The sequence below is a fragment of the Phascolarctos cinereus genome, unplaced genomic scaffold (assembly GCF_003287225.1).
Source record: "Phascolarctos cinereus isolate Bilbo 61053 unplaced genomic scaffold, phaCin_HiC Scaffold_4;HRSCAF=312, whole genome shotgun sequence".
NCBI lineage: Eukaryota > Metazoa > Chordata > Mammalia > Diprotodontia > Phascolarctidae > Phascolarctos > Phascolarctos cinereus.
The window spans coordinates 209306098-209324065 of NW_027555847.1; the positions used below are offsets into that span (position 1 = coordinate 209306098).

Consider the following 17968-nt stretch of genomic DNA (forward strand, 5'->3'; position numbering starts at 1 on the left):
CATGGGTTTGTGTCAACTTTTCCTGGAACCAGGAAAGTTCTTGGTAGAACAATCAGGATGTCGCATATGTAACATAGTATTTAGAGTAAGAATAGGCCTTATAATAATTGTTTCATGTGCTCATTTTATAAATAAGGAAACTGATACTTGGAGAGATTAAATGATTTGCCCAAGGTCACCCAGAGTGAAAAGTCAACTCTAGTAACTTCAGATCCAAAGCTACTACATTCTATTTCTGTTTTTCCTCTTTAGGAAGTTTGAGAGCAATGAACACTGCCCAGCCAGGCCACCTCAGTCATATGCTTGATGAATATTTATTAAAGCTTTCTCTAGAACCAAGCTGGATTCCATTTTGATAGCTGCTTCTTATTCCATAATCTCATTACCCAGAATCAGAGGTTGTGGGTGATGGTAAGGGGTTTAGAGGGCGTGACTCATTGACTTTCTCAGCTCTAGCCTCCATCATCATTTAACACCTCAGGCTAAGGAAATTTCATCGTTTGAGGTACATGGGGATGTATCGTGGGGAACTGGCCCATTAGGTCACACTTAGATCTCTGCATCCATAACCAAGCAGCTCTAGTCAATAGGTCAATTCACCTCCCCCTCTACTGGGCCTAGGGGCTGACATAAGAGGACCCTTGTGTCATTCCTAGATTCAGGACCAGGTTGAGATAAAGCCTTAGTCTAGCATGCAGATTCTTCATACCATGCCAGGAACCTAGAAGGTCCTCCTTAAAGGTTCTTCCATACTGCTGAGTGAGGCACAGACCAAAATAGATATATAGGGTCTGTAGTTGAAAGCTATTCCTCTGAAAGAGAAATAAGATAAAGGCACTGACTACTTCTGTCAATTTTTTTAAAAGAGATACTACACACTTGCCTCCTACTTCATAACTATTACTAAATCATATTCTCTATGTTCTTTGCAGAGTTAAAAGGCAATGTCCAGGATGTGTGAGCTTCATTTGATAGAAGAGGGTACCATTCTTACAGCAAAGGGCATGATATCCGGCTAGATTAATGGAATAGCAAAATCCCAAGGACAGACAGCAACAGCCCTGGCCAGATCGTTAGGAACCCTGAAACATAAAAGAGAAAATGGCAAGTTATCCTCCTCTGATCTCAGGCTTTGATGGTATGGTGAGTGCTGTCATCAAACCCAAGCTGGATTTCCACTGTTCACTGCACTGGGGTAGGAGAGAAAGAACTTACCTTCTGAATAGACTTCAGGCCGCAAGGTGGCATCCAGCCAGTGTGGCTGCAGTCACTGATAACTATATGAAGCCCTCTTTCATATGCACATCACCTGTATTTGTATATCTTATACTTACTAGCCTTGTAATTTGCAAGGCTGTATGATTTAGTGCAGCTAGGTGGTGCAGTGGATAGAGTGCTGAGCTTGGTGTCAGGAAGACTCATCTTGAGTTAAAATCCTGCCTCAGATGCTTACTAGCTCTGTGATCCTAAGAAAGTCACTTAACCCTGTTTGTCTCAGGAGAAAGAAATAGGAAACCACTCCAGTGTTGTTGCCAACAAAACCCCATATGCGGTCATGAAGAGTCATACACAACTGAAATGACTAAGCAACAATGATATGTGCTATTGTAAGCTTTGTTCACCTTGGAGGTAGTGTTTTATAGTGGATAGAAAGCTAACCTCGGGGTCAGGAAGACCTAGCTCAAGAATCATCCATGACATTACTAGCCATATGACCATGGGCAAGTCACTTAACCTTTCAATGACCTAGGCAACTCTCTAAGACTAAGTTGAAGAGGAGATGTTGACACTGAGAAAATGATGGCTCTGCGATTCCTCCCCACCCCAACTCCTGATCCCTCACATCCCTCTAACAGCAATAGGAGGTAAGCAGGCTTTGTATTATTATCCTTATTATGCAAACAAGAAAACTGAGACTTCAAGAAGTTGAAGGACTAACTCAAGTCCAGGCAGCTGCTTAGTGACAGAACTATGACTAGAATATGTGTCTCATGACTCCTAATTCTAGTGCTTTTCCCATTTTCCTTATTGCATATATACATATATGTGGTGTGTATATATATATATATATATACACACACACACATTTATATACATATATACACATACACACACACACACACACACACACACACATATATACACCCTATTTCTTATCTCGTTCTATTTCACTCTCTCTTCTACCTTTTTCTTCATATAATCTTGCTGCCTATAACTTAATAGCATTGATTTAGCCAGAGAAAGAGAAAGGCCCTAAAGCAAGGGTTTTTTAACATGGAGTCTATAATATTGGTTTCATCATCATCATCATCATCATCATCATCATCATCATCATCATCATCATCACTTTAATGATTGTATTTCAATACCATTGATTTCTTTTGTATTCCTATGAATTTCATTTGGTATTTTTAAAAACTTTCTTCTAAGAAGGGGCCTATAGGCTTCACCAAACTGCCCACGGGATCCATGGCACAAAAAAAATTAAGAGTTCCTGGCTTAAAGGCACACCAGAAATCATCTAGTACAACTTTCTAGTTTTGCAGGTGAGAAAACTAAAGTCCAAAATGGAGAGAAGACTTGTCTAGTGTAACACAGCTAGTGAGTAGCTGGTTTTGAGTGAAGCGCAGCTCCCCGACCCTCATTTTAGTGCTCTTCTTACTATACCATATGTCTTGTCTACTCAGTCTCTCTAACTTTTGGCTATAGCAATAGCCTGGTCTATTGAGAAGATTTTTCTGACTTTAAAGATCTCCACAAATGGAAATTCTGAAATCAGTCATCCATTCCAAGGTTTGACCATTACTTTTATAAAATAATATTGTCTAAGTTGTTTTGGACATATTCTGTGTTAAGCATGATGTGTTGACAGATTGTCATCTTGATGCACTTGTTTGGTGATTTTTTGGTTGTTCAGACATTCAGTCTTGTCCGACTCTTTGTGATCCCGAGGACCATAGTATGCCAATACTATTCATGGGGTTTTCTTGGCAAAGATACCAGAATGGTTTGCCATTTCCTTCTCTAGTGGATTAAGGCAAACAGAGGTTAAGTGTCTTGTCCACAAAGTGCCTGAGGCCACATTTGAACTCAGGTCTTCCTGACTTCAGGCACAGAGTTCTATCCACTGAGCCACCTAGCTGCCATGATGATTTTTATTGTATTCTAATTTTATGACTTATGGCTGGAGTATTTTCAGGCTTCCTTTTATCTGTATTCCTTATTGTAGCTCATTATCTGGGACAAAAACCAAGCAGGAGAGATGAAAGGGGGAAGGATGGAGATAGAGAATTAATTAATTTTGTATAGCTGCTAGAAGGAGAGATGATGGAAAAGAAGGAAGGAAGGAAGGGAGGGAGGGAGAGAAGGAGTTAAGAGGGAGGGAGGGAGATAGGAGGAGGGAAGAGAGAAGGGAAGTAAGGGAGAGAGGGAGGGAGGGAGAAAGGGAAGGAAAGAAGGCAAAAAGAATAACTTACCTAAGGGGGTGGTGGTTCCACTTGTGACAGGGACAGATGAAGAGTCTACCAACAAGAACATAAAGGTGAGTGTCTTATCAGCTAAGTTCTTGAGTCATCCTGCTTCTGAAGAGTAATAGTATGAAAAATGATGGGGAAATGAATGGCTTATCACATTTAAATCTCAACAGGAAGGCAGGACAGTTCAAAGCTTTAAAGCAGAATCTACTCAGAGAAACCTGTTGTTTCCTTCCTTTCCCTACCCCCAAGTGGTCTTTTTGAGATGTGGCAATGAAAGACCATTCCACTCACCCACTCAATTGCCAGATCTTGTCACCTCAACAATATTCCTTGGATCCTTCACTTTCTCTCTTTTCAGATCATATCCTAATTCAGATCCTAATTATTTTCCATCTGGACTATGGCAATAGTCTCCTAATTGACCTCACTACTTCAAAGCTCTCCCCTTCTCCAATCCATTCTCCTCCACACAGCCAATGAAGTCATCTTCCTAAAGATCTAAAAAGCAAGTCTGACCAAGTCACCCCTCAACTCAATAGACTCCAGTGGCTCCCTGTTATTTCAAGGACCAAATATAAACTCCTTTGCTAAACCTCAACTTGCTTTTCCAGCCATGGAAAAGTTTACTGTGTAATAAACACATTACTCCCCTTCATATACAATGTAGTTTAACCAAATTAGACGTCTTACTGTTAATTATACATAATACTCCATTTCCATCTCTGCCTTTGTCTGCTATACCCAGAATGCACTCCTTACCTCTGCCTCTTAGAATCCCTAAGGTGTCCTTCAATGCTCAACTCAGACAGTACCTCCTACATGAAGCTTTTCCTTATTCCCAAACTTTGCCTGCGCTACTAGTACCTTCACCACTACCCCTCCCAAAAATTTATAAAATTACCTGATAGCTATTTTGTATGTAACTCTATATGTACACATTGTCCTTCCCCAACTAGATTGTAAGCTCCTTGAGGGCAGGAACTGTTTCATTTTTGTTGTTGTAGGCCCAGTGCCTAGCACAATCTTTGGCACGTAGGAGAGGCTTAATAAGTGTCTGTTGATTGATTAATAAGTAAAGGAAGTTGTAAGGCATGGAATATGGGGAGATAATTAGTCCTAAAAATAATTTTTTTAAATTAAAAAAACCCCTTAAGCTCAACCAATAAGCATATGAAGGTAAAGCTGATGGGGGTGTATCCTCCCCCAATATACACCTACCCCCTCAATATGCAATATGCTTATTGCCTTTTCTTGACTTCTTTCACCCTTTAAAGCTTCCCTTGTTGTTTTCAAGCTTCCATCAACCAACCCTTCTCTTTCTTGCATCCTCACTTCTTCCTCTCCATCCAATAACATGTTGTGGTGGCTTATATCCTTCTTTTGACCCTGATCCCCATTTCAGCTGACTCTCATTTCTCCTTTCTCTCTTAATGACTTATTTCTTCACCACCTACTCATTTCCCAAACCCCTACCATGTAGTCCCCACCCCTTCCATCTTACTACTGAAAGTGCTCTCTCCAAGGTCACCAATAATGTCCTAATCACCAAGTCCATTAAGCAAATAGAAAGTTAATTGGATCTTTCCTCCAAGGATGTTATTGATGACCTCACACTCCATCATCATTAAGATCTTTTTACCTTTCCGGGCAATAGGTCCTAAATCCAGAACATGAGCTGTGTCGATAGTAACTTCACTGCGGTGTTGAAGTCCAGAGCAAGACTGTTAAAGTGGAAAATTCCCACCAGATTAGTTTCTAACTGGAGATTTCCAACTTACACATGCCCCCAACTCTAGCAGCACTAACTCTGGAATCAGTCATACTTTCCATATGTCTTCCACATTCAGAATACTATAAGTTTCCTTTTATTAGACCTTCTACTTTTCCTTTGTCCTCATCCAAATATCTCTAAATGCTATTCATATAGTATGTTTGCCTGGAATGTTATCCTTGTCAGTCCCCAATGTGACCTCAGTTGGATCCTCATCTTTTTGTATCAGATTGAGACTCTTACACCTTCCAGACCACTCCTCTGACCCACCCCATGATACGTGACCTCCTTTACCTCCCTACCTTTCCCATCCACTCTCTTCAAGTAAGCAAACTTTCTCCCAGCTTTGATTCCTATCTCCCATTTCCAAGTTTTCCCCTCTTCTGAGTTGCCATAAATGTTGAATGAAATGTATATTTCCCCTTTGCTTGACACTGGTGCCTTCCCACAGACAGTGTCCTTAATTTAGTGGAATGAGTTTAGTCCTTTGCTTCTTTCTCAGTAATCTCTTTTTTAAAAAATTCCCAGCATGAAATGGAGTGAAAAACACCCAGAGAAAATGGTTATTCTAATCTATTTTAGATAGTATGCTTTTTATAACTTATAAATGCACACTGATCGTGAGCACTGCAGAAGAATTCAATCATATTCAAGATGCACTTACTGGATGACATTGTTCTTCGAGACTGTCACAGAGATGAACTTCGCAGTGAAGGTAGACAAGGTCATAATTTCCAGCAAGCAAAAACATTTGAACTGAAAAGCGAACTTCTGTAGACACCCCATTCTCCTCCACTGTGATGGTTGAATCATATAAGTTTGGGCAGCTGTGAGGGTGACAGTGATAGGGTTATCCTTCTAAGAGGACTCCGATGGCCCAAGTCCTTTATCTGAAATTTAGTTTTGCCCCTGGGCAACCTTTGAGTGGCAAATACCTGTTCCTAATGATGAAATACTTTACAGGGTCAGTTGCATTTCTAGTGGGAGTGGCATAGCAGTTCTTCATCAGTAGGTTGAACCGGGAGGTATCCCCTCGATACAAAATGGCACCCACATAGAGCATGGATTCAACAGACAATACAGCCACGGAGCCTTCATAAGGGGAGGTGTAATTCTGGTCTTGGAAGAGAGCCATTCTCACTAGGAATATTCCTGATCCAGCCACACTAATGTTCAGAGCACTGGAGCAAGACCATAATGGTAGAAACATCAGCCTTTTACTTTTCATTCATACACTCATTCAACAGCTATTTATTAAAAGCCAACTGTGTGCAAAGCACTATGACAAATGATAAGGAAGACACATCATTTGGACAATACCATGTCAGTGCCCTGGAGCTTACAGTCAATGGGATTGAGCCACAAAGACAACTGTAACATGCATCATTGTACATACTTGCCTACATGTTGCCACCCCATTAGACTATGAGCTTCTCAGAACAGGGGTTGACTTTTGCCATCCTTTGTATCCCTAGTACTTAACACTGTGCCTGGAATATGATGGGCACTTAATAAATGGCTATTGGCTAGGATCTATAACTTCATAGTGTTTCTTCAATCCTAGCCAAGATAAAATGGCTGACAATGAATTGCAGATGGGTGCCATATACAAATGAACAAAATGACATCACAATTGTAAACACAAATGAGCCCTGACTCATATTCTCTTGACAGTGGATCAGTGGTTATATTCTTGTAACCAGAGAAGATGAGGATATATAGCTAGTGCCATCCATACTACACATATGCTCTGTGCTGTCAATTGCAATTGCAAATATTGATAGATTGCACCATTCACCAAGGTAGCTCTTCCAGGGCTGTACCTGACAATGGGCTTCAAGGCTGTTTGGAGACTAACTTTCATATCCAGGGGGTAGGCACACTGAAAGTCAATTTTGAAAATGCTGTCTCTGATGATGAGCTGGTTGGCCAAGGTCAGGGTGTTTTTGTAAATAGCGTGAGTTGCATTTCTCTTGGGGGAAAAAGAAACATTCCATGTTATTAGCCTTACTTTTAGACAAATGAAACAGCTTCAGCATTTCTCAAATATTATCCTTTAGGCATCTTCGCAGGTTATCACAATAGTGGTTTCTCCCTTTTAAATTCGCATGTATTACTTTTATGTTTCTATCTTGAAAGAGTAGCACCTTACCATACCCCTTACTCTCACCATCACATACACACATCTAGGTGCATGCATGTTTAAATATATGTATATATGTATGTATGTATGTATGTATGTAAGTATGTACATTTATCTCAAGAGGCAATAGGATGTTCTCAAGACATTTTTAAGGCAAAATTCATTTTATTTGACTAATTTTTAAAAAATAAATCTATACTATTCGGCACTTTTTGGGGGCATTATAAAATCCAACCAGTAAAATGACATCATAGTTCCCCAAAGGGCTTAGAATCACTATTATTTTTTATCATCATCATCAAATGGTGATGTTGGATTCTAGATTCAAGGTCACCTTCCAAATCATCTGGTTTCTTCATTTAACAAATAAGGGAACCAAAGCGTACACAGCTAGAACTATGTACCTCCTAACTCCTGTCATTGTTCAGTTGTGTCCAACTCTTCATGATCCTGTTTGGAGTTTTTTTGGCAGACATACTGGAGTGGTTTGCCATTTCCTTCTCCAGTTGACTTTATAGATGAAGAAACTGAGGCAGGGTTAGGTGACTTGCCCAGGGTCACACAACTAGTAAGGCCAGATTTTAACTCAGGAAGAGGAGTCACTTTGACTGCAGGCCTGGCACTCTACTCACTGCACCATCCAGCTCATTGATCATTCCCTATACAATTTGGATTTTTCCATGAGTGTATTCTTATCTTACTGTTTTTCATTGAAGTGTCCTCTCTCAGGAATTCAACTTTGAAGTGCATTAGTGCTGTTTGTGGAGATGAAATAATTTTAATTCTAGATGTAGTACACATATCCCTTAAAGTTCTCTGGGCCTTCAAGAACTAAATGTGGGGTAAAAATTTCCATATTTTTGATCACTTCTATGTTAAGATCTTTATTAAATGAGATCATCTATGTAAAACACTTTCCCATTATTAAAGTGTTATAGAAATGTTAACAATTTAGAGAAGTGCTGCAGACAGCTCAACCAGTTTGAAATCTGATGTTAAATTTTGAGTGTGAATATCTATATCTCTGAAATCCCAAACACTACAAATCAAGGCTTGTTGTTTAGTTGATTGTCCAGACTTAAGAAAGTAATGGAGAAAATATTAGTTTTTTTCTTTTTTCATTCTTTCTTTTTTTTTTTTTAAGGCAATTGGGATTAAGTGACTTGCCCAGAGTCACACAGCTAGTAAGTGTCAAGTGTTTGGTCTGAGGCTGGATTTGAACTCTGGTCCTCCTGACTTTAGGGCCAGTGCTCTGTCCACTGTGCCATCTAGCTGTCCCAGAGAAAATATTAATAATAGATATTCAACTCCATAGTATGTCAAGCATGCTTCCCCACCCAAGAGATCTGGTTGTACCATTTACCAGCACATATTATTACTGTTACCATCTTAGATAATGATTTCAACAACCCAACCAAAGTTGGATGTCAAGCTTCAGAATGTCCCTAGAAACATTCTGTTCACAAGAAGCTTAAGCTCATAAACACCTTACTCATGAAGGGACTGACAAAGGTAAGGGTTATTTACTCTTTCTCCACAATAGAGAATTGACATTACTATCTGGCGCGGCAAATCCAAACCCTAGATTGTCATCCAACATGTTTTTAGTGGGCAGTGGAGGGTGGGAGGTAGTGGTTATCATTGCTGTTGCAGGTTAAAAAATAGAATATAGTTATTTTAAGGAAGATGGGAAACATCAGTTCTGGCCTTCTTCTGATCTCTTTCTACCTCCTCGAAAAGAAAGTGTTGAACTAAGCTTACCTCCAGAGTTGTTCCACATGCTCCAACCCGTGTTGGGGTCACTACTGACAGCTTGTTGCTCTCATTTGTCTTCAAAAATCCACTGCAGTTCCCATCTCTGAGGTAGGCATATATCTCTCCAGTGTACCCCAAACTCTCCAGCTGGCACTTATCTAGAGAGAGTCTGATGTCCTTGGCTTTACATCGCAGAAGAGGGTGCACGTCGGCAATATCTGAAAAGCCACCAGATGTGCCAGTCAATAAACATTCAATATACATTTGTTAACCACCCACCATGTTCTGGGAACTGTCCTGAGCAATGGGATACAAAGAAAGGTAAAAGATAATCACTGCTCTCAAGAAGCTTCACAGTCTGATGGCGGAGATAATATGCAAACAACTATGTACAAACAAGCTATATCCAGGATAAATTAAGAAGCACTAGAAATAAGGAAGAGCAGGAAAGGCTTCCTGTGGAAAGTAAGATTTTTGTTGGGCTTTGAAGAAAGTCAGGGAGGGCAAGAGAATGGACATAAAGAGATTTCCACACATGAGGAACAGCCAGTGAAAATGCCAGTTCCCAGGGTCAGGAGTTTGAGTGTCTTATAAGAGGAATACAATGGTATTTGAAATAAGGAAGCAGGCAAATGGAGGTAGATCTTAGGATTAGAGACTTAGATCTAGAAGGAGCCTCTTAGATCATCTAAGAGTCATCTAGTACAACCTTCCCATTTTGCTGACGAATAACTGAGGCTCAGTAGTTTATTCAAGATTACACAGATGTTTAAGACTTGAACCCATGTCCTCTAACTCCAAATTCAGTGCATTTTCTCCTGCTCCATGCTTTATAATAAAGTAATTGACAGCATCAATAAAAATGAGCACTTGTGTCACCTTATTGGGAAACATGGGACAAAAAGTATCCTCAGTAAAACCTGTTTTTTTTTCTTGCTACAAAATGAAAAGAAGCAGCTAGATGGCACAGTAGATAGAGGTCTAGGCCTGCAGTCAGGAAGACTCATCTTCCTGTGTCCAAATCTGGCCTCAGACACTCACTGGCTCTGTGACCTGGGCAAGTCACTTCACACTATTTGCCTCAGTTTCTCATCTGCAAATTGAGCTGGAGAAGGAAATGGCAAACCACATCAGTATCTTTAGCCAAGAAAACCCCAATTGGGGTCATGAAAAGGTGGACACCACTGAAATGACTCAGCAACAACAAAAACAAAATGAAAAGGCTTTGGCTTTAAGCCTTCATTGTACCACCTTTGACAAAATAAATACTTTTCAGGGCATGGAGAGCAGGGGAATTTCTGGAACTTAGCACAAATGCATTGGTAAGACCACATCTGACACAGAAAGTTAGGGAAGATGATACCCTCAACACTTTGATAGAGCTGAAGGGTGAGGGAGCAAAAAAGAAACTGGATAACCCTAATACTAGTCAGGCTAAGTTCTGGAACAATGACCTAGCCAAACTAGGAAGTTGAGGCATCATGGCTTCCCTCCCTTGGTTGCTCTCCAACTTCTCAGTGTTCTTTCAATTAACAAGCAATATTAAGGGTCTACTGTGCATGCCATCAGTTAATGGGTTTACAAAGACACAGATGGGAACCCAAAGGAGCTGTAAGCACACTGAGGACAGGAATTGTTTCACTTTTGTCTTTGCTCTCCCAGCCCAGCTCCTGGCATATAGCGGATATCTAATAAATTGCTTGTGGATTTATTGATTTAAAGGACATTGAGAAACTGGAGAGTGTTTGAGAAAGGGAAACTAATCCTAATTTTGCTCCAGGTCAGTGCTGGTAGAGCTTGTGGCTTGGTTGCATATCCACACAGCACGTGTCTGTACTATCTTTGCATCTCTAGTGCACAGTACCCAATACATAGATGGTGCTTAATAAATACTTGTTAAATTAAAATGCATATATCAGTATAGAGCAACAAATGTTCCAACAACCACTTCCTTACTACTTATCGTCTAGCTTCTGCCTATACCCAGCATGGACAAAGAACTTTGGTTCCCCACCGGTCTTCCCATACTTGTACCTACCAGAAATGTTGAGGTCTGATCTGCAGTGACAGCCCCAGGTGCCATTGACAAGTTGGCATTCCTCATTGGGGGAACAGTCAAGATCACATTCTGGCTCAGAGAGATCAGTAGTACTGGGGTCTACAGTGGGTGGGAAGAAGAAAAGGGTGTCAAACAGATTCGTGAGCTACACACTAGCAAGAACCCCAGGGTAACTCAATTCCCAGATGCTCACCTGTACAATATGCCAGATCACACACAGGAGTTCCATTTAGCTTGTAGACATAGAATCCACCTGTACAAGCCTTCACCTTCACCACCGTGTTCCAGAGGCAACAATTATTGCTCCAGTGAGCACAGGCTGTGTAACTAACAATACCTTCCTCTTCTGATGGGTGGGTCCCATTCAACCACAGTGGGGCATCTGTGCCACATCTATTGACCGGCACACACACCTCTGGTATCCTTACCCCTCCTGAACCCGAAAAGCGATACCACCCTTCTTTATCGGAGTCACATTCCTTCCTGTTATCTGTTTCATTGAAACTTCTCCAGGCCTCGACAAGCGTGGTATAGTTATCACATGGATCAGAACACAGGTCGGCCTCAGGTGTACCTGACTCTCCACAGTCTAAGCCCACATCATAGGACTAGATAAGAGAATGTTTGCTTGACCTAATGGAGCGAAAAAACAGGCTCGTGTTAACTTTTTTGTTATGACTGATTGGCATAAGGCTAGTTGGTTAGATTTTCTTGATTCCCCTTCCTCCCAATTGCTAGTACCCTTCCTTCCAAACAAGCTTGTGTTTTTAATGTATTTGCATTTTTTCCTCTTTCTATTTATTTGGTACATACTTACATGTGTACTTGCTATCTTTCCTTCCTTCCCTCTGCCCGCCCAAGCCCGCTCCCCATTACAAAGGAAACATTGTGAGTAGCTTTTGTTGTACTCTGTATTTTTATCCTCAGTGTCTAGCACAGTGTCTAGTACCATCTCCTGTGCCTGGAGCATAATAAATGCTTGTTGATAGAGTCTGCTGTCTATTTGTTGTATGTTAACTCTCTTTTCGATGCAACACCCATCAGCTAAATAAACATGGGATTGAGAACCAAATTGTCAGGACAGCCCTGGCCAACTGACCTTTGAGTCAGGGCTTTCATTGTAATGAAATCACATAGGTGGTAACAAGGTAGAGGGGAGTGGGGGGGGGTTGGGGGAAAGGGGGAAAAGCCCATTGATTTTGGAGTTGAAGACCTGGATCTGAATCCTGGGTTTGCCTTTTATTACACTTGATGGAGGTGGCCACATCTGCCATTTCATTGGTATAGGTCATAGTGGTGGGAAACCTGTGGCCTGGAGGCCACATGTAGCCTCAAGGTCACAGGTTCCCCACCCCAGTTAGGAAATTCCTTTGGCTAATATAGATTAGCACCATTTTTCTGCAGCATCTTAGGGGGTTGCCTGGGTTCATTGAGAGGTTGTGATTTGGTCATCAGTGCTGTCAAAGGTGTTGCTTCGACCCAGGTCTTCTTGTTCCAAGGCCTGCTCTCTAACTGCTATGCCATGTTGCCTTACTTTATACTTGTTTACTATGTAATTATCTGTATGATATCGAGAACGTCACTTCACCTCTATGGACCTCAGATTCCCTGTCTGTAAAATGATGGATTTGGAGGAAGGTGGAAGGAAGGGAAGAAGCATTTGTTAATTGCCCATGATGTGCCAGACACTCTGATAAGTGCTTTACAAATATTATCTTTCAGCTTTAAATCTTATGATTCCTCTTTTCATTTTGTTGGCTGGTTTATATAGAAAGATATAAACATATCTTTAGTAGGGAGGACTAGAATCTGAGACTCTGAGAAGTGGAAGGGACCATTAGGGGATCTAATACAATCTCCTATTTTAAAAGATAGCAAACTGAGACTCAAAATTTTGGAGTGACTTGCCCAAAACGTTAGTAATAAAGCTAGGACTCAGAACCCAGGTCTCTTGAGTTCTATCCCACTATTCTTTCCGATGTTCCAATATTCCAATATTCTTTCCTATTTCCTACTATAAATAAAAAGAAATATTTTACAGAGGTAGTACTAAAATGATTGAACTCATTACCACCATCCTGAATCTACCTTGCCTTTATCCCCACGGCTAGTACAGGATGAAAACAGATGAGTTAAAGAAAGGTTTAGGTCGAGAGTGGGAAATCTGTGGCCTCAAGGTCACATGTGGCCTTCTAGGTCCTTGGGTGTAGCCTTTTGACTGAGTTCAAGTTTTACAGAACAAATCCTTTTATTAATAATTATTTATTATTTATTATTGTTCTGTGAAGTTTGGATTCAGTCAAAGGGCCACACTTTAGGACCTAGAGGGCCACATGTGACCTCAAGGCAGCAGGTTCCCTACCCCTGGTTAGGTAAAGTAATGGATGATGGAATCATTGTGGAGATATTCATGAAGGTTAGTGATATTTTGGGTTTAGTATTATCATCAGAATTATAGAGTCAAAAGAGACTTTAATAAATAATTAATTCTTATTATCTTTATCAAGGTACTGAGGCCCCCAAAGAGAAAGGGACTTAGTAAAGATTACACACCAAGTTAATGGTAGATTCAAGATTAGAACTCAGGCCTTCTGACTGCCTAATCATTGTTCTTACTACATCATTCAAAGATTGTAATTACTTATCTTGTCCTTTGGAGAATTCCCCACCCCTTACTCCAGGTTAAAGCTTCCTACCTCCTATCCTTTTATTCCTCCTTTTAGGAGCCATCTTTAAAGATCCATTCATGAAGTTAAATAAATAGCTGCGCCATCTGGCTCTCAGTCCCCATCAGAGGATCACTCAGGCAACTAGCTTGATGTCCATAAATAAACTTTAGTCTGCAGTTTTCCACTGTCCATAGTAGTACTCTGCTGCCCCTGTTATCCCCATGCCCATTTCCTCCTCCGACCCTAACCAACCTTGCCAGATTGTCATATTGAACTAGAGGAATCCAAGACACCAAGTAACACTCACCCTTCTGGGCTGCAAATGCCAAAGTGAAAAAGTAGTAGGTGAGGGCCACAAAGAGGAGGTAGATCCGCTTCATCCTGACCTCTGAAGTGTCTTCTGCTATAGAACTGGGAGTTTTTGTATAGCTGTGGGGAGAGAAAGTACCAGAATAAAGCGAAAATTAAGAAAGCAACATATTATTGCTAAACATGTGACAGGCACTGCACGTTGACTTCCTCCAAAAATTGAATTCCTTCCAAACCCCACCCTTTAACTCTTCCTCTTCTTTATGATTAAGTTAAACTCACCTTCTCTCTGTTTCTCACGCATGACACTGTATCTCACATCTCCATGCCTTTGCCTTAACCGTCTCCTGTGCCTGGAATGGACTCCCTCCTTACCTGTGCCTTATAGAGTCCCTTCCTTTAAGATGCAGAGAAAGAACTGATAAATAGAAGTATTTATAGAATTCTTTTCATATATATACATGTTTATGTCTAATGGAAGCCATCTCTAGAGAGAAAGGCAAGCAGGGGGAAGAGAAAAAAGGGAAAAAAAGAAATTTACATAACTTTATTATATATTTAAAAGGAATAGCAAGTTGTACACGATTGATTTGAAGTTTCATGTACAACCATCTTTTTCTTATTATGCTACGTTATGGAAATGCTTGTTTTATTCCATAAATTAAAAGTAAAATAAATTAAAAAAAATTTTAAAGATGTAGCTCAGGCATTATCATCATATGAAGCCTTTGCTGATCCCCCAATTTCTATCTTGTATTTGCTTTGCAAATATGTGTGTATTTATTTATTTTATATTATGCTGTGTTTATTTATTCATATCCATGTTTTCCCCATTAATATGTAAACTCCTTGCATGTAGGTATGATTTCACTCATTGTACTTGTATCCCCAATGTCTGCCACAGTAGTTGGCACACAGTAGGTCATTAATAAGTACTAGTTGATGTATTGATTGACATAATAGCTGTGTCCCAGAAAGTTTAGTAAATGTAAGACTTCTCTATCAAATTAATCTTCACTTGGCAGTAGTTCCTAAAACTCTAGATTTAATTTTTTTTTATTCTTTTACCACTGCAACCTCCTAAGTGGTAACATGTAAACCCTTGTAAGTACTGAGAGTTCAAAGGAACTCTGAAGTGAACCTTTTGGTAGTAGAATGCACCCCCTCCTATGTCACAAGATTCTAGTATAACTACCTCATTTTACAGATGAGGAAATTGAGGCCCAGGACAACAAAATGACTAGAAAAATGTTACAGGGTAATAAATGACAAAGGAATGATTTGAACCCAAGTCTTCTGACTCCAAAGTCAGAGGAACATAGGAACAAATGGTAATCCAAGAATTTAAAGAAAAATAAAATTGGAAGATATCAGAACTCTGATAAATGCAGTTACCAATTAACTTCAGAGGACCAATGGTGAAACATACCTCCCTTGTCTGGAAGAGAGATGGTGGAGTATAGGTGCAGAATGAGGCATATGTTGTCAGACAGTTAATGTATTGGTTTATTTTGCTTAATTATATGAGTAGATCAACACCTTTAAATTGCAAAGCCCTCGAACAGAGACCCTGTCCACCTATCCTAGTCATGGATCCACTTCAGAAACACAACAGTAAAAATCAGTTCTCTGAAAATAAGAGATCAGACTCTGCAAGATTTCCTTGGAACATATTAGAACACTGGGAAGTCTCTACTAATATAGTTAGAATTGATATTCATGCAATTGTCAGGGCAAGATTCAAGACATAACTAATTGTAGCCACAGTGCTGATGACACAGAGGCACTCTAGGACTCTGAAAATTTCCTAGGAATGAGTGAAGCTGAAATAATATAGATCTATGTGAGAAGAGATAGACTGGAGACAAATAGGTTCTGCCCAGGCTGTTCCATCGGACTTACCTTGAGGGTGAAAGCAGTGGCTTTGCTGGTTTAAAGGTGTTAGACCTTTTAACTGCAGCCTGAGAAAGCAGCTTTTGTTAAACTGTTTGATTTTATTGGCATTCATAGGAGGACTTGGCCTCCCAAACTGCCACGGGGCTTTCCTTGATTGGTGACCCAGGGAAGGAAAAAGATGGAAATAAGAAGTATGTCTTATTGTTTTGTATACATTGAGATAAGGATTTTACAGTTAGGAAATGAACACGAAAGCAATGCCATGAGGCCTCACTAAACCCCAGGCAACATAGGCATGCCTGAAAGAACTGAATGAGATGGATTCTTTAAGTTTTGAGTGGGGGTGTTGACTTGAAAGTTGGTTAAAGAGACAACAAGCTAGGTGATAAGTAAATTCATATTGTTTTATTCCTCATTCCCTTAAGTAGCACACGTACAGGAATCAGAGCTTTAACTCTGATTGACTCAAGCAATTTTTGGAGGACATTTAAATCCTGACTCAGGATGTCTGTGTTACCTAAAAAAAAGGTATAGCCTCCATATGTTTCTTAACATACAGCATAAAAAAGGAAGTTTCTTAATTGCATAGATTGTAAATACAATAGAAGAACGTCAAAGTATTAATCAAAATTATAGATCCAGGATATGTGTTTCCTCTACATAACATATTTCCATAGGATACCAAGATAAGAAAAGTCCCACCATTCAAGAGAGTGTCTGGTCCCAGGTATCCTGTCCTTAGGGATGACAAACAGGAGGAATGCTGGTCAGTTCCATCTGGTCCTGTAGTTGCTGACAGAGGAAGGGACATTTTTAGTTCACTCAGAGAGAAAAGATTAATTCAGGTTTTTGGCTCTTATTAGGGCTCAATTGATCTTAAATGATTATCATTTCCTCCTTTTGGTCAAAGATAAGCCGAAGGCTTCACCTGTAGACCAAAGAAAGATGTGGGAAAAAACCTTCCTCTTCCTCAGGGGGTGGGAAGAGATGTCCACTTGCAGCAGGCATCTTCAGATGATCCCAGAGTCCACATCCAGAAGTTGGTGGCTATGGGAGTAGTCACATAGACCTGATAGGGGCTCTTAGAAGATGTATGAGTTGACAACTGAGAGAAAATAGCATAACATAAGTCTTTAGCTAAAGGCACGTAGAGATGGTTCAGTTTTCCTAGCCACACAGAGTTAGGTTTAAACAATACAAGAAAGTTTTCTCATAATTCACAAAATTGCATAATTGCATCAAGTCAGGTACAGATTAAATTACTTAGAGGGTTTACAATAGGCTAGTTTTGAGAAGGGAGATTTACATGTCACCAAGATAACCAAAAAAACCTTAAACATGAACTGTATAAATCAATACAATCATTATTACCAATGTTAACTAACATTAAGTTCCTTGCCCATGTACAGTAGGTTTAATTCATAGGCAGTTCAAAAAGGGAGCTTTGCTTCTCTGGTTTAGATTTAGAATTTCCCAGATAATTCTGTTTTAGTATAAATTAGTACAATCACTAAAATTTGGTTCTCCATTTTTGATATTATCTGCTGCTTCTGTTCTTACCTACATCCTGTACCTGGTATAAGAATCATTTAAAATGTGAAGATCCAACCATAAAATGAGCTCTCCTGCCTTTTTAAAAATTACCAGACAGATACCTTAATAAAGGAGAAATACTTTCACTTACTTTTACCATTATCCTATACAATTTTTGGTGAAAAATCTAAATTTGAGATCTTATTACCTAAACATGATTAAAGCTTGGATTTCCATGACAGATACATTTTGGAAGCCAATCATATACATCTATGTATAATTCTTAGAGGAATCAGTCTAATCCTGTTGCTTTTCTCAAAATTTGCTATCCTATTTAATTAGACATTGCATCTTTGT

The 17968-nt window shown here is 39.8% G+C and overlaps 1 protein-coding gene across 1 annotated transcript; it reads right to left on the reverse strand.

The window, feature by feature from the left end:
* Window positions 1-298: 298 nt before the first annotated feature.
* On the reverse strand, window positions 299-14389 carry GP2 (glycoprotein 2). Its single transcript, XM_078152871.1, has 10 exons — window positions 14149-14389; window positions 11398-11812; window positions 11184-11303; window positions 9152-9363; window positions 7071-7219; window positions 6183-6428; window positions 5912-6074; window positions 5116-5197; window positions 3477-3521; window positions 299-1082 (listed from the first exon to the last, which is right to left on the reverse strand). Exons 1-10 carry the CDS (start codon window positions 14251-14253, stop codon window positions 1021-1023), a joined length of 1599 nt encoding a protein of 532 aa, XP_078008997.1. The 5' UTR covers window positions 14254-14389; the 3' UTR covers window positions 299-1020.
* Between the last annotated feature and the right edge of the window lie 3579 nt (window positions 14390-17968).